This window comes from Myodes glareolus, chromosome 18, assembly GCF_982192425.1.
Source record: "Myodes glareolus chromosome 18, mMyoGla1.1, whole genome shotgun sequence".
Taxonomy (NCBI): Eukaryota; Metazoa; Chordata; class Mammalia; order Rodentia; family Cricetidae; genus Myodes; species Myodes glareolus.
The window spans coordinates 6,386,321-6,409,601 of NC_142043.1; the positions used below are offsets into that span (position 1 = coordinate 6,386,321).

The 23,281-nt window shown below is 35.2% G+C and overlaps 1 protein-coding gene across 1 annotated transcript in view; it reads left to right on the forward strand.

Moving 5' to 3' along the window:
* Nucleotides 1-23,281, forward strand: part of Tbc1d5 (TBC1 domain family member 5) — a 438,360-nt gene that overhangs the window by 139,832 nt on the left and 275,247 nt on the right. Inside the window, exon 3 of the mRNA XM_087897893.1 lies at nucleotides 20,127-20,258. Within this exon, the coding sequence (XP_087754019.1) occupies nucleotides 20,162-20,258 (97 nt within the window). The 5' untranslated portion in view covers nucleotides 20,127-20,161. The remainder of the gene's footprint in view (nucleotides 1-20,126; nucleotides 20,259-23,281) is intronic.

Below are 23,281 nucleotides of genomic sequence, written 5' to 3' on the forward strand. Positions count from 1 at the left end.
AGCTTCTTTTTTTTCTAGAGCTTTCAAGTGTGCTGTTAAGTCTCCAATGTGTGCTTTCTCCGTTTTCATTATTTGGGCACCTATTGCTATGAACTTTCCTCTTAGCACTGCTTTCATAGTGTCCCATAGGTTTGAGTATGTTGTGTCTTTGTTTTCATTAAATTCAAGGAAGTCTTTAATTTCTTTCTTAATTTCGTCCTTGACCCAGGGGTGATTTAGTAGTTGACTGTTCAACTTCCATGAGTTTGTTGACTTCCTGGGGTTAGCATTGTTGTTGAATTCTAATTTTAATCCATGGTGATCTGACAAGACACAGGTGGTTACTAATATTTTTTTGTATCTGTGGAAGTTTACTTTGTTACCGAGTATGTGGTCAATCTTCGAGAAGGTTCCACGAACTGCAGAGAAGAAGGTATATTCTTTCCTATTTGGGTGGAGTGTTCTATAGATGTCTGTTAAGTCCATTTGATTCAATACCTCCAATAAATCTCTTAATTCTCTGTTTGGTTTCTGTCTGGTTGACCTGTCCATTGGTGAGAGAGGAGTGTTGAAGTCTCCTACTATTAGCGTGTGTGGTTTGATGACTGCCTTGAGTTCTAGAAGAGTTTCTTTTACATAAGTGGGTGCCTTTATATTAGGGGCATAGATATTCAGGATTGAGATTTCTTCCTGATGAGTTGTTCCTGTTATGAGTATGAAATGTCCATCTCCATCTCTTCTGATTGATTTTAGTTTGAAGTCGATTTTGTTAGATATTAGAATGGCCACACCCGCTTGTTTCTTAGGTCCATTTGCTTGGAAAACCTTTTCCCAACCCTTTACTCTGAGTAGGTGTCTGTCTTTGTGGTTGAGGTGTGTTTCTTGTAAACAGCAGAATGTTGGATCCTGTTTTCGTATCCAATCTCTAAGTCTGTGCCTCTTTATAGGTGAATTGAGTCCATTGATATTAAGAGATATTAATGACCAGTGGTTGTTGACTCGAGTCATTTTTTTTTTTTTTGGGTAGTAGAGTGTATGTGTTTTCCTTCTTTGAGTTGTGCTAGTGAAGGGTCGCTAGATGTCTGAGTTATTGTAGTCAGTGTTGGCAATGTTGGATTCCTTGGGATGTAATTTTCCTTCTAATATTCTCTGTAAGGCTGGATTAGTAGTTACGTATTGTTTAAATTTGTTTTTATCCTGGAATATTTTGTTTTCTCTGTTGATATTGAATGAAAGCTTGGCTGGGTATATTAATCTGGGCTTGCATCCATGGTCCCTTAGTTTCTGCAGTACCTCTATCCAGGACCTTCTGGCTTTCATGGTTTCTATAGAGAAGTCTGGTGTAAGTCTGATAGGTTTACCTTTATAGGTTACTTGACCTTTTTCCTTTGCAGCTCTTAATATCCTTTCTTTAATCTGAATGCTTTGTGTTTTGATTATTATATGGCGAGGGGATGTTTTTTTCTGATCCAGTCTATTCGGTGTTCTGTATGCTTCTTGCACCTTCATAGGAATATCACTCTTTAGGATGGGAAAGTTTTCTTCTATAATTTTGTTGAATATATTTTCTGGACCTTTGGTCTGCAATTCTTCTCCTTCTTCTACTCCTATTATTCTTAGATTTGGTTTTTTTATTATGTCCCATATTTCCTGAATGTTTTGTGATGAGAATTTGTTGGATTTGCTCTTTTCTTTGGTCAGGGCATTTATTTTCTCTATGGTGTCTTCATAATCTGAGATTCGTTCTTCTATCTCTTGTATTCTATTGGTTATGCTTGTTCCTGAAGTCTCTGTTTGTTTACCTAGATTTTCCATATCCAGCCGGTCCTCGGTTTGTGTTTTCTTCACTGCCTCCATTTCAGTTTTCAATTCTTGAACTGATTCCATTACCTGTTTGATTGTTTTTTCTTGGTTTCCCAGGGTATCATTTACGAATTTACTTATTTCTTCAAACTTTTTGTTATATTTGTCTTCCATTTCTTTACTCATTTCTTCCATCTTTTTGTTATATTTCTCTTCTATTTCTTTAAGTGAGTTATTCATACCCTGTTTAAGAGACTCTATTGCTTTCATAATGACACTGTTTTCCACTTCTTCCGGTATAGGGTGTTCAAGTCCTTCTGTCATAAGATCGCTGGGATCTGGTGTTTTCGTGTTGTTTTTCAGATTGTTGGAGGAATTCTTGCCTTGGCGCCTGCCCATCTCTTCCTTCAGATGCTCTCCAATGGCTCTTCCCTCCGCTGGGTCTTTTGCTACTGGATTAGTGCCCCTTGCTATCCAGGAATCACTTTGCCTGCAGCCTTAGCTTGCTGCAGGCAGGCTATTAGAACAAAGGGATTTCCGTCCCTTTGCGTCCCGCGGTGCCCACCCCGGCTGAGATGGAGGAATTTAAGCCCCGAAAAAGGGAGAGGGGAGGGTATGGGTTCCAGGCAGAAAGCTGGGATGGCGTAGCAGGAGAGAGGGATTAGCTGGGGGAAGCTGCCCCTTTGGAGTAGCCAGAGAGATAAGGCTGGCGGGAATATTGTGTGTTCCCTAACCGGCCTTGTGTGGCGGTCAGGAACAATACACTTATCCCTCCACAGGATCAGAGCCCCTCGCTGGTCAGAGGTGCCCCTGCCTGCAGTCTTAGCTTGCTGCAGGCCGGCTATCAGAACAAAGGGACTCCAGTCCCTTTGCACTCACCTCCTGACCTGGCCCGCGGTGCCCACCCCGGCTGAGATGGAGGAATTTAAGCCCCGAAAAAAGGAGAGGGGAGGGTATGGGTTCCAGGCAGAAAGCTGGGATGGCTTTGCAGGAGAGAGGGATTAGCTGGGGAAGCTGCCCCTTTGGAGTAGTCAGGTAGATAAGGGTGGCGGGAATATTGTGTATTCCCTAACCGGACTTGTGTGGCGGTCAGGAACAATACACTTACCCCTCCACAGGATCAGATCCCCTCGCTGGTCAGAGGTGCCCCTGCCTGCAGTCTTGGCTTGCTGCAGGCCGGCTATCAGAACAAAGGGACTCTAGAAAATATATTCTTCCATAAAAAGTGAAGAATCTCTTTTCCTCATGACTTGTCTAGAAATTTTATGTGTGTTTAGTTTATAATTTTGTATCTTTACAAAATAGGCATGTCATGCTACATTGTGTTTTTCATGATTTTATTATTCTGTATACATTTTTAAATGTATCATACTCCATTTTGCATTATTAAAGTAAAAAATCCTTATTGATAATTATTTATAGTTTTATCATGATATTAACTTCTTTTTTCATAGATTTGTATATATTGTATAGTAGCAGAATAAATTTGTATTAGTAAAATTGCTCTTTCAAAGGGTACCGTGCCTTTGTAATTTTTATTTGTTTTGTTTCCCTCGCTGTGTTCCAAGTTTGTTGGTTTATTTTTTTTTTTTAAACTCATGGGCTCAAATGATCATCCTGCTTCAGTCTCCAAAGTAGCTCAAATTACAGTTGTGTTCTACCATATCTTTGTATTTGTAAATATGAAAGTTAACTGCCTTCTACTTTTCACATCCTTAATCAGATTAATAGAAAGTTTTAAATTCATATTTTTATATATTATGTATTTTCTAACTATATTTTACAAATTTGATGAACAAAAACTATATTTATTTAAATTGTTATTTCTTGTGAGGTTATCAATGTTACTAGTACTACATATACACATACATGCAACATGTAAGTACTTAATGTACATATGTATTCTAACATTCATATTCCTATATTATATATATTCATAATATATATATAACTCTCCTGGATTTTACTCACATGTTTTCTAAATGTGAGGCTCCATTTTCTAAAATGGAGGCTGTTATCTTGTTTGCCCACTAGAAGGTTAGGGTGATCAAAATTACTATTTCCTCCTTCTCTTTCTCTTTCCCTCCTTCCCTCCCTTCCTCTCTCTAGCCTCTTTAGTTTTTCTTCTTTCCTGTTCATACTTTGTGTGTGTTTTTGTCCTGTGGTCTATTTGAAGGCTAAAAACTATTGCATTAGTTTTCTCCACCCCAGCCTATAGGGCTAGTTTTTGTTTCTCATGGACAGTGTCTCGCCCTTTGACATATACAATATAGGTGAAGGTCTTTGTAAATTAGACAGTACTACTTAAATATAAAGCATTTTGGTAATAATTTGCATTTAATATTATATATGCACCATCTTTCCTATTCCCATAGTAGGAGAGTTTTACTCTCTGGAAGAATAACTTATTTAGTCTGCTATAATGCTTTTTATCTGACTATTTATAAACCAGTTTTACTGTTTTTCTTTTCTTTATTGTAGTCATAGAAAAGAATCATGTTTCAGTGAATAGTTGCAGATCTTATCCTTAATTAAAACTATTTTATCTCCTCTTCTCATCCTTCTCTTCATCATCTCCCTTCCCTTATCTTTCCAGCTCTTAACTATAAATAGCTAGCATCAACAGGAAATGTTTACTTTAGTTACATTATTCTGAACATTTATTTTACTTATCAAAGGTTATATCAGGTTGTTGTTTGAACTGGTAATGAAATGCAGCCTAATATCATCTCACATTTATATGCACTATAAGGTCATTTTCCCTTCATTCTGTGTATTTTATTATTTTCAAGGATGATATTTTAAAAAGAATTTTATGTTTTGATGAAATGAATCTAGTCATCTAATTTGTTATTTCATGGGGAGAATGTTAAGAAGTTGAGTTGAAAATTTATTAATTTCAGTATTCAAGAACAGTTTTCACCAAGTGATATATAAAGTTAAAGTCTTTTGTCTATTAAATTTGCATCTGAACGAGGATCAGTGCTGTAATACTTGACTAAAGGAGGGCCTTCGATGTCCATACGTTAAACCAGTATTTTTTAGTCATTTTTTATGACAGTTACTGAATACAATACAATAGTTATTTCAGATTCTGAGCTCAAATAATGTCTCTCACAGGCAAGTATAATGTCTATTCTTCTATAGGACAGGTATTGTTCAGTTAATCCTTTTATCTGGTAATTGTACTGAAGTGTATTGATTTTTAATGGTTAATTGAATATTTTTCTTCACGTTTTATGCTAGTGAAGAGTAAGTCCTCTAGTCTCAGAAAACATAGAGGTTAATGAAAACAAATCATTTTATTCTTGGTGTTTATGCTCTGCTTGGTCTTACACAAGAGTTTAGTGTCGTGTATTTAGGGGAGAATTTGAGGAAAGATGAGTTCTTAGCTGATTATGAAGGCCATGGGCAGTTAGGTAAAAAAAAAAAAAAGTAGTGTCTGCCAGAGGCATTCTGTGTGTTGAAGGGCTGAGACTTGAAGCTTGATATATTTTAAGAAATATTTACTACGTAGAGCCAGTATAATTACTATTTTAATGGTATTCTTTCTGGGTATAGTGGAGCATACCTTTAATTCCAATACTTAGGAGGTAAAAGCTGGTTGATCTCCTTGAGTTCAAGGCCACCTGGTATATTTAATGAATTCCGGGACAGCCGAGACAGCCAAGACTACACAGTAAGACCCTGTCTCGAGGGAAAAAAGTGTTCTGTGATTTCCCTCGTTGAATCTTGACTATGTAGTATAAGTCATACCTGTTACTGATCTTTCTCCTTGAATCTCATGAAAACCCTATGCTTTCAATGCTTTATGTACTTTGAATGGAAAATGTGTGTACCTACATATCTCTGAACATCCATACACATTTTGTCTGCCAAGAAGAATGCCTACACCTTGTGTGCAATCTGTTTGAGTTCTATGTGTACAATTTATACTACCTTTTTTTAACTGAAATAAATATAACCTTAACCTGTAATTAGTCATATATCGGATGGATATCTTATGAAGAAATTTTTTATATATACTGTCAGGACACTGTGGTGAGGAGCATTGTATAGTGTACTCAGCTTTCTATATATGTCTCCATGAAGGATTTATTTAATCTATCTTTGCATCATGAGAAAAATATTTTAAGAAATAAAAATATTTTTTCTGCTAGAATGCCATATTTTCTCTAGAATATAAATTGTTCTCAAGAGAAAAATATTTGAAGTAAAAGTATAAACATCTTTGAAAACTATAAAATTGTAGAAGTTGTTAGTTATATATCATACCTCATTTATGTTCATATGTCTGTATTTTTAATAAAATAGACTTAAAACTTAACCAAAAGATTTTCTGTAGTTTATGTCAAATGTAGAGCATATGTTACTTTGAAATGCTTTCTGTTATTGTTAAAATACAGGGTTTTTCCTTTTCCTAATATGTAAGGAGTCTGGGGAATTCTGGTTGTTAATCCCCCATCAACTGTATTATTGGCAGATTTTAATTATTACTTTATGGCATATCATCATTCATTTTTACATGGACTTTGTATTTTATTTATGGGATCCTTGATTTATTAAACTTGCCTATCACATAATAATTTGTGACATTACTAGCTTCTCAGAAAATCTCCTGAAAACTTAACCTTTTAAACCCGAATAAAAGTGCTGTGACATTTTCTGTCACTCAACAGCTCACTTGCTGACTCCAAGTCAAAACATGGGCCTGACTCACTGGATTAGTAAAATGCACAGATATCACATGACTTTTTTACTTTCATCTTTCCTGATTTTGCTGAAAAGGGGGAGTCTGTCATCCAAGGAAAAATTTACAGATGGCAGCCTTCCGTCTTGTGCAGGAGTACTGTCGGTGAACATGAAGGCCAAAGGTGTGCCTGTGAGTGCATGTACACGCGCCTGTGCTTGAGTGTGCATGCATGCACGTGCTTGCCTACCTTCTTGGTATTGTCGCTAGAAGATACTGATCCACAGGAATCTTTTGTAATGGTCGCTTTTTCCTTACCTGGTTTATTTGTTCTTTTGATGACCAATTTCTTGAGTTCTTTGTATATTTTGGAGATCAGCCCTTCTTCCTACATGGAGTTGGTTAATATCTTTTCCCATTCTGTAGGCTGCCACTTAGTCTTTTTTCCATGTCCTTTGCTCTACAGAAGCTTCTCATTTCAGGAGGTCCCATTTATTAATAGTTTCTCTCAGTGTGTGTGCTACTGGGGTTGTATTTAGGAAGTTGTCTCCTGTACCAATGTATTCAAGCATATTTCTCACTTTCTCTTCCATGAGGTTCAGTGTGGTTAGCTTTATGTTGAGGTCTTTGATCCATTTGGACTTGAGTTTTGTCCATGGTGATAGATTTTAATCTACTTTCATTCTTCTATATGTTGATATCCAGTTATGCCAGCACCATTTGTTAAATATACTTTCTTTTTCCATTTGATTTTTTTTTTTTACTTCTTTGTCAAAAATCAAGTGTTCGTAGGTGTTTGGATTGATATCTGTGTCTTTGATTCTGTTCCATTGGTCCTCCTGTCTGTTTTTATGCCAATACCAGGCTGTTTTCAGTACTGTAGCTCTGTAGTAGAGTTTGAAGTCAGGGATTGTGATGCATCCAGAAGTTCCTTTATTTTATAGGATTGTTTCGACTATCCTGGGCTTTTTGCTTTTCCATATGGAATTGAGTATTATTCTTTTGAGGTCTGTGTAGAATTTTGTTGGGACTTTGATGGACATTGCATTGAATCTGTAGATTGCTTTTGGTAAGATTGCCATTTTTCTTATCTTAATTCTACCTATCCAAGAGCTTGGGAGATCTTTCCACTTTCTGGTATCTTCTTCAACTTCTTTCTTCAAAGATGTATAGTTCTTGTCATACAAGTCTTCCCCTTTTTTGGTTAGAATTACTCAGAGATATTTTATGCTATTTGCGGCTCTTGTGAAAAGTAATGTTTCTCTGATTTCTTTCTCAATCCATTTATCATCTGTGTAAAGGAGGGCTATTGATTTTTTTTTGAGTTAGTCTTGTATCCTACTACATTACTCAAGGTGTTGATGAGTTGTAGAAGTTTGGGGTCACTTATGTAAACTATCATATCATGAGCAAATAGTGAGAATTTGACTTCTTTTCCTTTATGTATCTCTTTCATCTCCTTTTGTTGTCTTATTGCTCTAGCTAGAACCTCAGGAACTATATTGAATAGATATGGATAGAGTTGGCAACCGTGTTTAGTTCCTGATTTCTGTGGAATTGCTTTGAGTTTCTCTCCATTTAGTTTGATGTTGGATGTTGGCTTGCTATATATTGCCTTTATTATGTTTAGGTATATTCCTTGTAACCCTGCTATCTCCAAGACCTTTATGATGAAGGAATGTTGTATTTTGTCAAAGGCTTTTTTAGCATCTGGTGAGATGATCATGTGGTCTTCTTTTTTTTCCCAGTTTGTTTATATGATGGATTTTATTGACAGATTTTTATATGTTGAACAATGCCTGCATGTCTGTGATGAAGCTGACTTGATTATGGTGGATTTTTTTTTTTGATGTGTTCTTGTATTCAGTTTGCCAGTATTTTATTTGGTAAGTTGCAAAAATGTTTATGAGTGAGATTGGTCTGTGATTCTGTTTCTTTTTTCTACTTAAACATTTCCACCTCCTCCCCTCCTAATGTCTTTATGTGGTTTGTATATCCGGGTAACTGTAGCCTCATCAAAAGAGTTAGGCGATATTCCTTCTGTTTCTATTGTGTGGAACAGTTTCAGGAGTATTGGTATTAGTTCTTCTTTGAAAAATCTGTAGAATTCTGCGCTGAAACCACCTGGCTTTGAATTTATTTATTTATTTATTTTGGTTGGGAGGCCTTTGATAACTATTTCTATTTCTTTAGCAGTTATAGGTCTATTTACTTTGCTTTTCTGGTCTTGATTTCATTTTGGTAAGTGATATTTATTTAGAAAGTTGTCTATTTCCTTTAAGTTTTCCAATTTTCTGGAATGCAGCTTTTTGAAACATGACCTAATGATTCTCTGAATTTCCTGTCTGTCTGTTGCTATGTTCTCCTTTCCATTTCTGATTTTGTTAATTTGGATATTCTCCCTTTGCTCTTTGGTTAGTTTGGATAAATGTTTGTCTATTTTGTTCAGTTTCTTGAAGAACCAATTCTTTGTCTCATTGAGTATTTGTATTGTTTCCTTTGTTTCTATTTTGTTGATTTCAACTCTCAATTTGATTATTTCCTGCCATTTAGTCCTCCTGGGTGAGTTTGCTTCTTTTTGTTCTAGAGTTTTCAGGTATTCTGTTAACTTACTAAGTTTGGGATTTTTCCAGCTTCTTTATGTAGGCATTTTGTTCTGTGGACTTTCCTCTTAAATTGCATCCCATAAATTTGGGTATGTTGTGTGATCATTTTCATTGAATTTTAGGAAGTCTTTAATTTCTTCTTTGACCCGTTGATGATTCAAGTGAACATTATTTAATTTCCATGTGTTTGTGGGTTTTTGGAATTAGTCTTGCTGTTGAATTGTAATTTTACATGGGGTTATATTTTACTTAGTATGTGATCAGCACCATGAGGTACTGAGAAGAAGGTATTTTTTTTTAATGTTTGGAAGGAATATTCTATAGATGTCAGTTAAGTATATTTTGTGTCATAACATCTGTTAGTTCCCTTATTTATTTGTTAATTTTCTATCTGATAGACCTGTCCAGTGGTGAGAGTGGGGTGTTGAAGTCTCCCACTATTAGTGTGTAGGGTTTAATGTGTTATTTAAGCTTTAAAAGTGTTTCTTTTACATATGAGGGTGCTCTTGTATTTGGGACATATGTGTTTAGTATTGAGATTTTGTCTTGATGGATTTTTTCCTGTGACTAATATGAAATGTCCTCTTTGTCTCTTGATTGATTTTTCATTTGAAGTCTATTTTGTTAGATATTAGGATAACTATACCAGCTTGTTTCTTAGGTCTATTTGATTGGACAATTTCTTCCCAACCCTTTACTCTGAGGCAATGTCTGTCTTTGAGGTTGAGGTGTGTTTTTTGTATGCGGCAGAAGGTTGGATCCTGCTTTCATATCCATTCTCTTAGCCTGTGTCTTTTTATAGGTGAGTTGAGTCTATTTATATTAAGGGATATAAATGACCAGTGATTGCTATTTTCTGTTATTTTAGTTTTCATTGTTGGTCATACTATTGTGTATGTTTATCCCTGTTTTAGGGATTTGCTGTTGAGAGATCATCTATTATCTGTGTTTTTATGAATGAAGTCAACTTCCTTAGGTTGGAGTTTTCCTTCTAGTACTTTCTGTAGTGCTTGGTTTGTGGCTAGGCATTGGTTAAATCTGGTTCTGTTGTGGAATATCTTGTTTTTTCTGTCTATGGTGATTGAAAATTTTGCTGGGTATAGTAGTCTAGGCTGGCATCCCTGGTCTGTTAATGTTTGCGTAACGCTTGACCAAGACCTTCTGGCATTCATTGTTTCAATTGAGAAGTAAGGTTAATTCTGATAGGTCTGCCTTTATATACTTCTTTGCCTTTTTTCTTTGCAGCTCTTAATATTCTTTCTATATTCTATGTTTAGTGTTAAGACTATTATGTGGTTAGGGGCTTTTTTTATTGTTGTTGTTCCAGTCTATTTGGTGTTCTGTAAGCTTTCTGTATCTTCATAGACATATCTTTCTTTAGGTTGGAAAAGTTTTCTTCTATGCTTTGATTGAATATATTTTTGTGCCTTTGAACTGGAGTTCTGCTTCTTCTATCTCTATCATTCTTAGGTTTGTTCTTTTCATGGTGTCCCATTTTTTCTGGATATTTTGTGTTAAGTTATTGTTAGGTTTAATGTTTTCTCTGACCAATGAGTCTATTTCCTCTGTTGCATCTTTAGTGCTTGAGATTCTCTCCTCCATTTCTTGAAATCTGCTGCTTTTGTGGTTCCTGATTGTTTTCTCAGAATTTCCATTTCTATAATTCCTTCTGTTTCTGTTTTCTTTATTGTCTCTATTTTGTTTTTCAATCGTTAATCATTTCTTTCACCTATTTGATTGTTTTTTGTTGGTTTTATTTAAGGGATTTGTTGATTTCTTCCAATTTTTTGGTTCTCTTTTCCTCAATTTCTTTGAGGGAATTTTTTAGTTCCTTCTCAAGCATTCTTCTAAAGTTACTTTTTAGGTCATTTTCTTTTGCTTCATCTTTATTTGTTCAAGTAGGGCTACTTGTTTTTATTGGTGTCGTGTTGTTCTTTGTGGTGTTGAGTGTGTTGTTACCTTGTCTACCCATCTTTTTCTCTAATTGGTATAGTTGTGTCTCTGGTTATCAATCTTCCAGGAGCCAGTAGGTCCAAGGCTCCGATGGTTGCTCTTAGTCAGGGCCAAGGTTCCAGTCACTTGGTATTCCTGAAGGTCACTCAGCACTCTCTGGTATTGTTCTGCAATACCTTCATTCCTTTGGCCCTGCTCTGACAGAGGTAGCTGGCTCAGGCCTGTTCCAGCACAGGTTGCTGGTTTGGGCCTTGTCTAGGAGGTAGCTGGCTCAGGGCTGCTACCTCAGAGGTTGTTGACTAGTTCCTGCATAGGCAGAGGTCTCTGGCATGGGCCTGCTCCCTCAGGGGTTGCTCCCTTGTACTTGCTCTTGTGGAGGTTGTTGCCTGGGGCCTGTTCCTGTGTCCAATGGCTCAAATCTGCTTTTGTGGAGATAGCTGCCTTGAGGGCCTGCTTCTGCTGAGGGTCCTGGCTTAGGCTTGCATCCATGGAGGTCCCTGATTCAAGCCAGGTCCTATAGAACTCCCTGTTTAAGTCTTGTCACCATTTTGTGAGTAGGTATTTATATATATATGTGTGTGTGTGTGTGTGTGTGTGTTTCTTTTGTTTTTTGAGTTTTTTTTCTGATATTAATGCTTTGAAATGTTTGCTGTCAAGTGATACTTTTCTAGTCTTTGTGCTTCTGTGTTGCCTGGTTGATTTTTTTTTTTGAGTTGTGCAGAGGCTTTTTGAAAAGATGTAGTTCAGCACAATTCTAATTTGTTTTAATTATGAAAATCCAAAGTCAATTCCCATGGGAGGCCTTACCATCTCTGAGAAGTGGGTAGAGGTTGGAATGGAGAGAAAGTGAGGGATGGGAAGAGAAGAGGGAAGGGGAACTTGGATTTGTATGTAAAATTTAAAAAAAATTGTTTTAAAAGAGAAAAGAAAAAAAAGAAAAAGAAAAACCTTGAGTCAGGTTTAGAGTTTAATGCTGAAAATCAGAGAAGCAAAGCAGCCAGTCATTAGTTCTTCCCTCTCCTGAATCCTCAGATGAAAAGGGTGATCCTGTGCCTACGAATTCCAGACTGAGTGCCCTGCGCTCCTGTCCCTCCATGCTTATAGTCTGCTCCACAGCCATGTCCCTTCCTGTGTCCACCTTTGTAGTACTGGGACCCCCAACCACTGGGATTAAAGTTGTGAGCCATCACTACCTGACTGTTTCTCTTTTAGACTTGATCAGTCTCATGTAGCCCAGGGAAATCTTGAACTCATAGAGATCTATCTGCCCATACCTCTGAAGTGCTGAGATTAAAGGTGTGTGCCACTACTGCCTGTTCTTTATGGCTAACCAGTGGCTTAGCTCTGCACTCTGATCTTTAGGCAGGCTTTATTTGTTAGATCACAAACAGAATATCACCACAATGTAGTCTTAATGCTGTATTTGCCTAAGCTTTCTTCTAACAGTTCAGTGTTTCAAGTTTCACATTTAGTTCTCTGATCCCTAAATAAATGCTTTCTTCTAGAAGAGTTTCTAACACACTTATCAGAGAGACTTCATCCATCAACTGTTGGAAATAGATGCAGACCCACAGCCACACATTAAGTTGAGTTTGGGAATCCTGCAGAAGGGGAGAAAGGATTGCAGGATCCAGAGGAGCGAAGGACACCACAAGAAAACCCAAGAATCAACTAACCTGGGCCTGTAGGAGCTCACAGAAGACTGAACCAACAACCAGGGATGCTGCATGGGACTGACCTAGACACACTACATGTATGCTACAGTTGTATAGCTTAATCCTGACTCTTTTACTGGCTTTTGGACCCTACTCATTCTGGGTTGCCTTGCCCAGCCTTAATTCATGGGAAGGTGCTCAGTCCTACTGCAGCTTGATATGCCATGCTTTGTTGATATCCACAGGAGCCTGCTCTTTCCTTAAACAGAGTGGTAGTGGAGTGAATTCAGGGTGAGAACAGGGGTGAGATGAGGGAAGGGACCAAGAAGAGAGGAGGGAGAGGAAACTGTGGCCAGCAAGATGTAAAATTAAAACAACAACAAACAAAATCTAAAAATAGAGTTGCTATGATCATAGTGTTCCATCCCAGCTGTAATATCCCTGAGACACCTAAGAGGACATAAGTGCTTCTGCATTTTGATGCCCAGGAGGTGGGTACACCTTCTTTCCTTCATCTTTTACATCTCAAGACAGCTTTGGAATCTTACAAGGATATTCTGGCAATTTTTTTTAAATAAAGATTGCTTGGATGCTCAGCAGTTTATATAGGTAATAGCAGGTATTTCTTAAGGCTTTACATGGTTGAATACTGGAAGGCCACGGGTATTACTATCTAATAGAATAAACATTTTAGTACTACAAGTCTCTAACATACTATATATTTCTTAAACATCTTGCTTTTAATATTTTATTCTAACAATACAAAAATTATAAGACTCCATCTTGGCAGTGGTAGCACATGCCTTTAATCCCAGAACTCAGAAGGCAGAGGCAGGCGAATCTCTTTTGAGTTCGAGGCCAGCCAGGTCTACCGAGCTAGTCAGGACAGGCTTCAAAGCTAAGAGAAACCCTATCTCGGAAAAACAAAATAAGATGCCAATGTCTTTTAATTTTATTTTGGTCATTTTACTTGATATAGAAAGTTACTATAATTCTATAACTGATATTAGACAACCCTTGATATTTCCAGTTTATGGTTGAAATGAGTTTCAGTATTTTACCAGTGGGTGGTAATGTTGAATGGCATGTATTCAGACAAATGCTTTTATATATAATTTATTTGGCATTGTAAGTACATTTATCTTGTTATAATCAGACATCCTATTGTCAAATGAAGTATTTTATAAAGGTTTGGAGTAAATAAATAATAAAACTACTTTGATATACAATCTAACAATATTAAATATTAAGACTTAAAATTATCAATTTAAATACTTAATTAACCTATTTAAAGTCCTTGTGGCTGTGTTACATTAAAGATTGAAAGAACTTTTAAACAGGACTTCATACTTTTTATTTCTTTTTCTTTGTAATTGATATTTTAAAAAATACTGTTTTCAACCAGAAGTTTTCCTTTAGCTACTACCATTTCTAACTTAAAAGGGTGTTTTTTCTCTCTTTTGTACAATATTTATGTGAAATATTCAGTTGCTTTACCTTTAAAATATGAAAATAAAACTACCTTTTAAATATGAAAATAAAACTTCTAAAGTTACATCAAAGAAGATTTCCGTTAGAGCCAATATGTCACATTTTAGGTTAAATACACATCATAGTGAAGACATGCTACCTATGACACATACTTTTTTTGCTGTCTTCCTGTTTGTTGTAAAATTTTGAAGTAGTTTGTTGAATCTCTTTGGGTTTTTATTTTTTCTTGAAGGAATACCACTTTGTCTTTTCAGTCCTTGATTTAATTATTGTTTAGTTTGCTATCAGTCAAGAATTAAAATGAATGAATAATGTTTAAGGACACTTAAAATATGTTTGTCTTTAAAATAACATAATTCAGAATATTAATTCAACTAAGTATTACGAGCAGTGAAGAACTGAATACAAGCTGGAGTAAGCAAAATTTCAGTCAGTGAAAATAGATTAGTTTATTTGAATTTCTGTTTATATGATGCTATTCTGAAAGATCACATGCTATTCAATAATTACAGGTAGTATTTTACCCAGGCATTGCTATCAACTGAAACTTTTAATTAAAGAGTACTTGCTTTATACAAAAATACTGTAATGTTTTTAATATACTTTAAATCCCAACCATCATGACTTTTGAAATAGCTATTGTATTATAAGCTTTATATTAGTGTATAAAAGTTTTCAGAGAGATACTTTCATACTTAGATTTAATATTGTAAGAACAGACTTCTAAAAACAGTAACCTGTCTTTCAGATTAATTTTAGATTATGAATGAGAATTACAGCCTAATTTGTCAGCTCATTTTACTAGGATAGCTTTCAAAGTCGTGCAGTAATTCCAGTCTCAAGGTTTTTAATTTTGAGTTTTGCATGAATAAAAATTGTAAGCTAGTAAGAATAACAAAGAAAATATGTATCTTTTCTGGGATATAAGAATGTATGTTGCTATGCTTCTACAATTTATAAAAGCACGATTACTTTGGCTTATTTAAAACCAAGGATATTTTTATTAGAATTTAGAGCCTGATTAGCATCCTTTAACAAACTACAGTCTATCACTGCTGACTTCAGTTTTTATTTTCTAAGAGATGTTTTTCAGCTATTCATATTTTCTTCCACAAAGAAGCTAGATGATTAGGTTGTCGCAATATAATATTCATGTGAGAATTTGTAAATGAAATTTTAGGTATAATGGAACATTGAATATGTAATTTTTAAATACCCATCAAACAAATAAGCAATTTTTAAGGGCTTTTTCTTTTATAGTCTGATATCATTGATAAATAATTCATCCAGAACAATGATTTAAATGAATATAGACACATTTGTTAAATGATCTTTAATAATAAACTTTGCCTCATAATAAACTTTTTCAGGTACCTTTAATGAAACACCAATTGGGGAATTCCTAGTAAATTGATTTCACATTTAAAAGCAACATTTAGATTTTTACAGGGTTATCCCAGTAGCAATAATAGACATTCTTAACTTTTTTATTCTAAAAGCTACAATCATCCTTTATATCTTAAAGCAAGCAATAGAAACGAAGGCAACAACTTTTAGTTACTTTTGAATTAGATTAGTATTTAAATCTTTAATTAAAACAAAATGAAGAACATCATCTATACTGTTTATCAGTAGATTATTTGAAAGTAACATTATTAGTCTGCAGGTTTACTTTGTTTAATTATAAATACTTTGCAGTGTCTCAGTTTTGATCTATAAACATAAATTATTATATATCGCATTCCTCATTTTAAAGAATGATTTCAGATTACTATCTTTATGAATAGTTAATTTTAGATTCTGACATTTCTCTATTACCAGAGATCTGTCCGTTCTAGCGGTGATTCTCAGCCCTCCTAATGCTTTGTCCCCATGTTCCTCATGCTGTGGTGACCCCACATTGCTACTTGATTACTGTGATTTTGGTTCTGTCATCAGTTGTAATGCAGGATGCAATCTGTGACACCTCATAGGAACAGAGACTCAGAGGTTGCAGATCACTGTTCTAAAGGATTATAACTGAGGCTAATTTTATTGAACCATTTCTGAAATTTTAACCTTCTCTAAAGAATGAGAAAATTCTTAATTGTTTTTTAGCATCTTGAACAGGTATGAATATCATGTTTTCAGATGTAGGACTCTCTCTTCCTATACTATCTATGCTTGTCTGCAACCTTCCCCTGCGTATTTGGACAACAGAAACATACTGTTATGGATCCTGGTTTACTCTTTTTGACCCCCATTTTTGAGACAGAATCTATTGTAATCTAGGCATGAACTATCACATTGAATTTGTTTAGTGTTGGGATTTGAACTCTGGGCTTCATACCTTTTAGGCAAACACAGTGCCATCTGAGCTACTTTGCTTTCTAAATTAATAAACTTTGATCTCAGTTTGATTGTTATCTATTTTTTTCGAAAGTTTAAAATCCCTAAAATTCATTCATTTGTAGTTTTAAAGGTTGTAAGAGTAGTTTTACAGTTCTGCTATAAAAATAAGAAGGTAAAGTAATATGACCATGAGAGCCAGGTTAGATGGACTGTTGAGGAGATTTAACAACTCAGAATATCTGACGACGTGTTCACATTTTACTTCTATTGTTTTTAATAATATAGAAAAGAGAATATGAATCTTATTTTAAAATACCCGTGTTCTAAATATAAATTTGAAATCTATTTAAATAATTTATTCCATGGCAGTGATTATTTATAAATTTGCATTATTTGCCAATATGTGCAATTAAGAAGATTTCACACCATCCTGGATAACTGTTGTCTGTCTTGACAAAACAGAACCAGAATAAAGGATGCTTCAGTTATTTATCAGCCCCTTCCTCTCATTCTTTTATAATTGGTTTGTCTTGAGCTTTGGGGAAAAAACTAGAGTATGTTCAAATTCTGGCTTTAATACTGTATGAGGCTGGAGAGATGGCTCAGAGATGAAGAGCACTGGCACTCTTCCACAGGCCTGGTATTCAATTCCCAGCACACACATAAGCTCCCAAACTTCTGTAATTCCAGTGCCAGGGGATCCAGTACCCATGTATGTATGCAGATAAAACACATACATACAAAAATTAATTAATGAATGAATTAACACTTACTATGTGGCTGAGCAAATTTACTTCAGTTTCTCTTGGGTAAAAATTCGGTTTCTCATCAGTAAAGATGGAGATATGTAACTAGGTTGTAGGGAGAATGAGAGTGGCACAATGTTTCCCCCATATATTCGGTGTTTTAGATGTTAACTATCAGTAATAATACCTGATGGTCATATTTTAGTCTACAGTAGAGGACTTTGTCCTCATTTGTTTGTTAACTTGAATTCAATCATTTGATTCTGTTTTATACTATAACATACCCTGTATTTTGTTTTTATTTATAAAAATTTCCACTTCCTCCCCTCCTCCCAATACCCTCCCATTCCCCCCACTCCCTCTCCTCCTCCCTCTCCAGTCCTAAGAGCAGTCAGGGTTTCCTGCCCTGTGGGAAGTTCAAGTTCCTCCCCCCTCCCTCCAGGTCTAGGAAGGTGAGCATCCAAACAGACTAGGATCCCAAAAAGCCAGTACCTGCAGATGAAACATGACCCAGTGCCATTGTCAATGGCTTCTCAGTCAGCCCCCATGTCAGCCACATTCAGAGACTCTGGTTTGATCACATGCTCGTTCAGTCCCAGTCCAGCTGGCCTTGGTGAGCTCTCATTAGATCAGTCCCCTTGTATCAGAGGGTGAACACACTCCTCGCGGTCCTGACATCCTTTTTCATGTTCTCCCTCCTTCTGCTCCTCATTTGGACCTTGGGGGCTCAGTCCAGTGCTCCAATGTGGGTCTCCGTCTCTATCTCCATCCATCGTCAGATGAAGGTTCCCTCTAGTCCTGCCTTTCTTGCTCACGTTCTCCCTCCATCTGCTTCTCATTTGGACCTAGGGAGTTAAGTCCAGTGTTCCAATGTGGGTCTCTGTCTCTATCTCCATCCATCACCAGATGAAGGTTCTATGGTGATATGCAAAATATTCATCAGTATGGTTATGGGCCAAGGCAGTTTTAGGCACCTCCTCTGCTTCCCAGGGAACAATCTGGAAACCTCTCCTTGGGCCTGGGAACCCCTCCAGAATCAAGTCTCTTGCAAACCCTAAAATGGCTCCCTTAGTTGAGATATATACCTTTCTGCTCCCATATCCATCCTTCCTCTCTTCCCCTTCCCATTCCCCCAAGTCATCCCCAATCCTCCCCCTCTCCCTTCTCTCTAACCATCTCCCCTTATTTTGTTATCCTGTTTTTGGATTCTATTCTCCAAAATTCCTTCTATATGAGTTTATTGATTTGACTATACATTAGTAACCTGTGACAACTATCTTAGAAACATGAGGATTTTTTTTGGTTTTAGGAAATCCATCTTCATGTTCCCTGTCTAGTTTGCCTCTCTATCACTGTGATAACATATGACATAAAGCAACTTGGGGATGGAAGAGTTTATAACATCTTATCAGTTAGACTCCATCCTCAAGGGAGGCCAGGGCAGGAGCTCAAACACAAACCTGGAGTCAGGAACTGAAGCAGAGAGCATGGAAGGACACTGATATCTGACTTGCTCCCTGTGGCTTGCTTCGCTTGCTTTCTTTTATATCCTAGAACCATCGGCATAATCTCCATAAATGTGTGAGTCTTTCCATACCAGTCAATCAAGTAAACTCCTCTCAGGTGTGCTTATCATAGCCTTTGAGACAGCTCCTCCATTGAGGCCCCTCCTCCAAGTGACGCCAGTTGTGTCAGGACCAGTACTCTCACTGTATGTTTTCTGTAGGCATAATTGCAAGGGAGTAGGGCTTATTCACACTGGATTGTCATTGTGTGTGAGCAATGGAGCTGAATTGTTCGACAAAAATCAGAAAAGCCACAGGAGTATTTTACAAGGTAAGGATTTTTGAGCTAAAACAGACAAGATAGAGATACATTTTAAATTGCAGAAAGGTTAATAACGATCTGTGTAGTTGTGTCTCTGAAGCCTGCTCCATACTTAAACACTAAATCTTGTCAAATTAACTATTTTCTTATTTATTAGATATCATTTTTATTGGACTTGCTTACTCACTAAACTTTCTCAGTTTCTCTCATTTTATACTCCCACTGCCCTTAAATTAAAAAATTAAAAAATGTGATACTTGCATAATTTTGAATAAAAATTGATGAAAGTATTGTATAAATTGATGAATTGGTTACATAAATTGTGATAAATATATAATGTGGTAATAGAAATCCATTAAAAATTGCAATTTAGACACAAGGAAAGCACTGATGGTAATTTAAGAATAATTTATGTAATTTATTAATAGTTCTAAATATCAGTATGATTTACTTGGTTGAGCACATGGAAAATATGTACTTTAAATGTCCAGAATAAAGACATGCTTAAGTATAATACAATACAATATTAGCAATGCTTTTTCTTAATAATAATATTATGAGTAATTTTCGCTGGCTGTATTTTTTCTATTTTGAATGTCCTAATTAGTGTACATAGCTTTTTTTTTGAGACCAGGTCTCTGAAATTAGTTCTAGTAGACCAGGCTGGTCCTGAACTCACAGAGATCTGCCTGCCTCTGCCTCCCAAGTGCTGGGATTAAAGGTGTATACCACCACCACCCAGCTGTGTATAGCTTTCTAAAACAAATGTTTTAATTATGAGATTTTAAAAACTTTCAGATAAGCTTCACTAAAAATAAATGTGATCCCACATAAAAATAAAGGTTATAAATGAAGTCCAGATTTTTTTTTGAAGCATTGTTGGCATGGAATTTTTTGATACTTTTTTTGTTCTTTTTTTACCTTATAGCCTACAGAAAACTTGTGGATGTCTACTGTGCTCTTTTAATAATTTTATTCTGATTAGTATTCCTTGCCATTTATATATAAAAAAATTAATCTTTTTTTTCTTTGGATTTTCATCTAGGTAATTACTTTTGGTGACTGTCTCCTCTTTATGCAATGTATCAGTCCATATCTGAAACTAGACATCCTCTGCAGTCAGAAGAACAAGAAGTAGGCATTGACCCCTTGTCCAGCTATTCACATAAGTCTGGAGGTAAGTTCTGTGTGCAGATGCTCTTTGTGTATGCTGGGAACTTTACAGAGGGACTTCAGTAACTTCTGTCCACACTATAGGTATCATCCTTTCTATGAAATAGTTCCATTGTATTGAAGATAGAATGTACATTAGCAAACGTTATATTCTTGACAGTGCCTTTAGTATATACATTTTTTAAAATGCAGAATTCCCTTTGTCAAACACATTTTGAAGAATCATAAACTGTTGGTATTTACTTTTCAGTTAATCTACCCCTTGTATACACCCCCTCTCACACACACATTAAATTCTGCTAAATTCTAAGATGAAATTTTGGTAGTGTTTCACATATATTTTTTTGTAAAAAATTGAAATTGTGTCACACTCTTATAGATATGTGCAATAAAATTGTTAAATTGTAGATTATTGAAAGGTGTTCATTATTGATATTTTACTATTTAGAGTGCTTCAAATATATATGTGTGTCAGAATTAAATATTATTTTTCCATATTTACTTAATGGTAGACTTGCTGAAGAACATGAGTTTATAAAAATTTTGAAGCCTTATTCTTATGCTTGAGTAGTTCATTGAACACTTAATATTCCTTGCTCAAGTGACTAATTTTATTTTTTCACTCATGAAATGTATATGTCATAGTTATAAGATCTATTTTAAATCAATTTGTTAACATCTGCCATGACATTTTGGTAATTTTAAAAAATTGACTCCTATAATGGTTACTTCTATAGAACAAAGACTCTTTATGAAACTTGTTTGTTTGTCTGTTTCGATGGTGTGTGTGTGAGAGAGACTCTTTAATGTTAATGCCTTTTGCACACTATAAATGCCACTGATATATTTTTTCTGAAAATAGCACCTTTTGCCCTTCAAAATTATTTTGTATTTTTATTTTTTATTTGTTACATAAGGACCTAAAAAGACTGCTGTTTAAATTTTGGTAATATGAAAATTAATTTGTATTATTGCAGTTGAAGTGTCTCAATATGTTGTTAGAAAGCCTCAAAGCTTTTATACTGTTGTTTCCCTTAAATTTATACCTGTAAGTACTTGTAATTCCATAAATGCTTTAAAAGGGAATATATATTTATATTAGAAGTATACATAATAATTTTGCCAGTACTTTTCAGAATATTTCTTGTTTATATGCTTATTTGAGAAGATCATTTTCTGTTGTGTTTTAAGTGAATATTTTTCTCTGGGCTATTTCATTAAATATTGAACAGGTTTTTTAACCTGGTTAAAACATTTTAAGTTAATTTTATTTTTTATTGTTTAAAAGAATGTGTAGTTACCTTTACTGAAAGGGATTTTCCTTTATACCCTAGCCTAACATTTCTGTGACATACTAAGTTATTAGGACTGAATTGATGTTTTAAAGTGCCATTAATTCATTTACCCCAAATGTTCATTAACAATGTAAATGTATGCTGATGTTCTATGAGACAAGGAAGTGACTAATGACTCTTCCAACTAACAACACTTAAAATGAATAGAAACTTTAGATAGCTAATCTTGAAGTAATCAAGACCCTCATTCAGCTTGGCATCTCTGTATGCTCTAAAACAGCTGTCAACTGTTAAAAATATATACAAAACACACAGACATTCAGGCACATAAGGAAAGAAAGATATGTAAATATCCGTTTTTTCTAAGCCATAAAGGTTACTAACCATAGTGAGTTTTGTGTGTTGTATATATAAACATTGTACATCAAGTACCTTTTTGATCATCTTAAGTTTTCATTTTGCACACACACAGAATTATGTATTATATTTTCTTGAGGTTGTCATATTTACTTGATTAATCATCACTTTTGTAGTTTAATTTTTGTCTTACATTGAGATTTTTGAAGGATTTTGAAGGTTTTTGCACATTTTTGCAGTAGACTGTAGGGGTAAAGCACCCATTTGGTTTAGTAATTTTCTTCCTGGACTCATCTGCAATTAAAAACAACCATGTTAGCAATTCCACTAGTAAAGCATTCTATTTTATCAAATCTGAATCCAACATTTGTAAAGAAACAGTACTATTAATGATTTTGAGCATTCTTTTAAAATTAGGCAAAAAATGGGATTAGAAAAAGAAAACTACATATTTTATTTTCATTGCGGAAGAAAAAGGAACTGCCTCAACATATGTGTGACACCTTAGAGCATATTTTCCATATTAACTATACTTTTGATCTCATTTTTCTAAATGTTAAATAGTATAGAAATATATTATGAGATATTTGTGCCTCAGCATGGTTTGTCATATGTTTAAATTACCGCCTTAAATTCAAGAGTATTTGCTCAAAGAGTAATGATTGCCCACATACCCATAATTGCACAGAAAGCAATACACAGTTTTCTTTTTTTTTTTTTTTTTGGTTTTCAAAAATATTTGTCCTTACCATCTGACTTTAAATGATAACTCACATGAAAATGGTTATTTTTAACTGAGCTTTGTAATCTCATTATATAGCCCTGTCTGGACAGGAACTCACTATGTAGTCAAGGTTGGTGGTCTTGAACCCACAGTGAGATGTCTGCTTTTTCCTGCTGAGTGTTGGGGTTAAAGTCATGTTTACTATTAAACAGAAAGCACGTAGACTGTGTACCTAGTATTAGCTTATTTATATAAAATATTTATTGAAAGTTTAGTATCTAGGGAAAGAGTATTGAACAGTAAATTGTTCCTTTTATAAAATTTACATTTAAAAATATTTTATTAATTATTTGAGGATTTCATTTAATGTGTTTTGATCATACTCAACTCTTCTTTTCTCTCACTAACTCCAGTACTATGCCTCTCCAAACCCCCAACTTTGTGTCCTCTTTTTTTTTTTCTTTTTCTTTTTGGTAATAATCTTTTAGGCCCAGTTTGTGCTGCTCATAAACTTGTGGATGTGATGCCATCCACTGCATCTTTGTGGACCAGGGTCCAGGCCCTTAAAGAAAAGGGATTCTCTTGCCCTCAGCAGCTAGCTGCCTCCCATGGTGACAGGATTGGTCTTGCCTATCTTACCGAATGATGTAA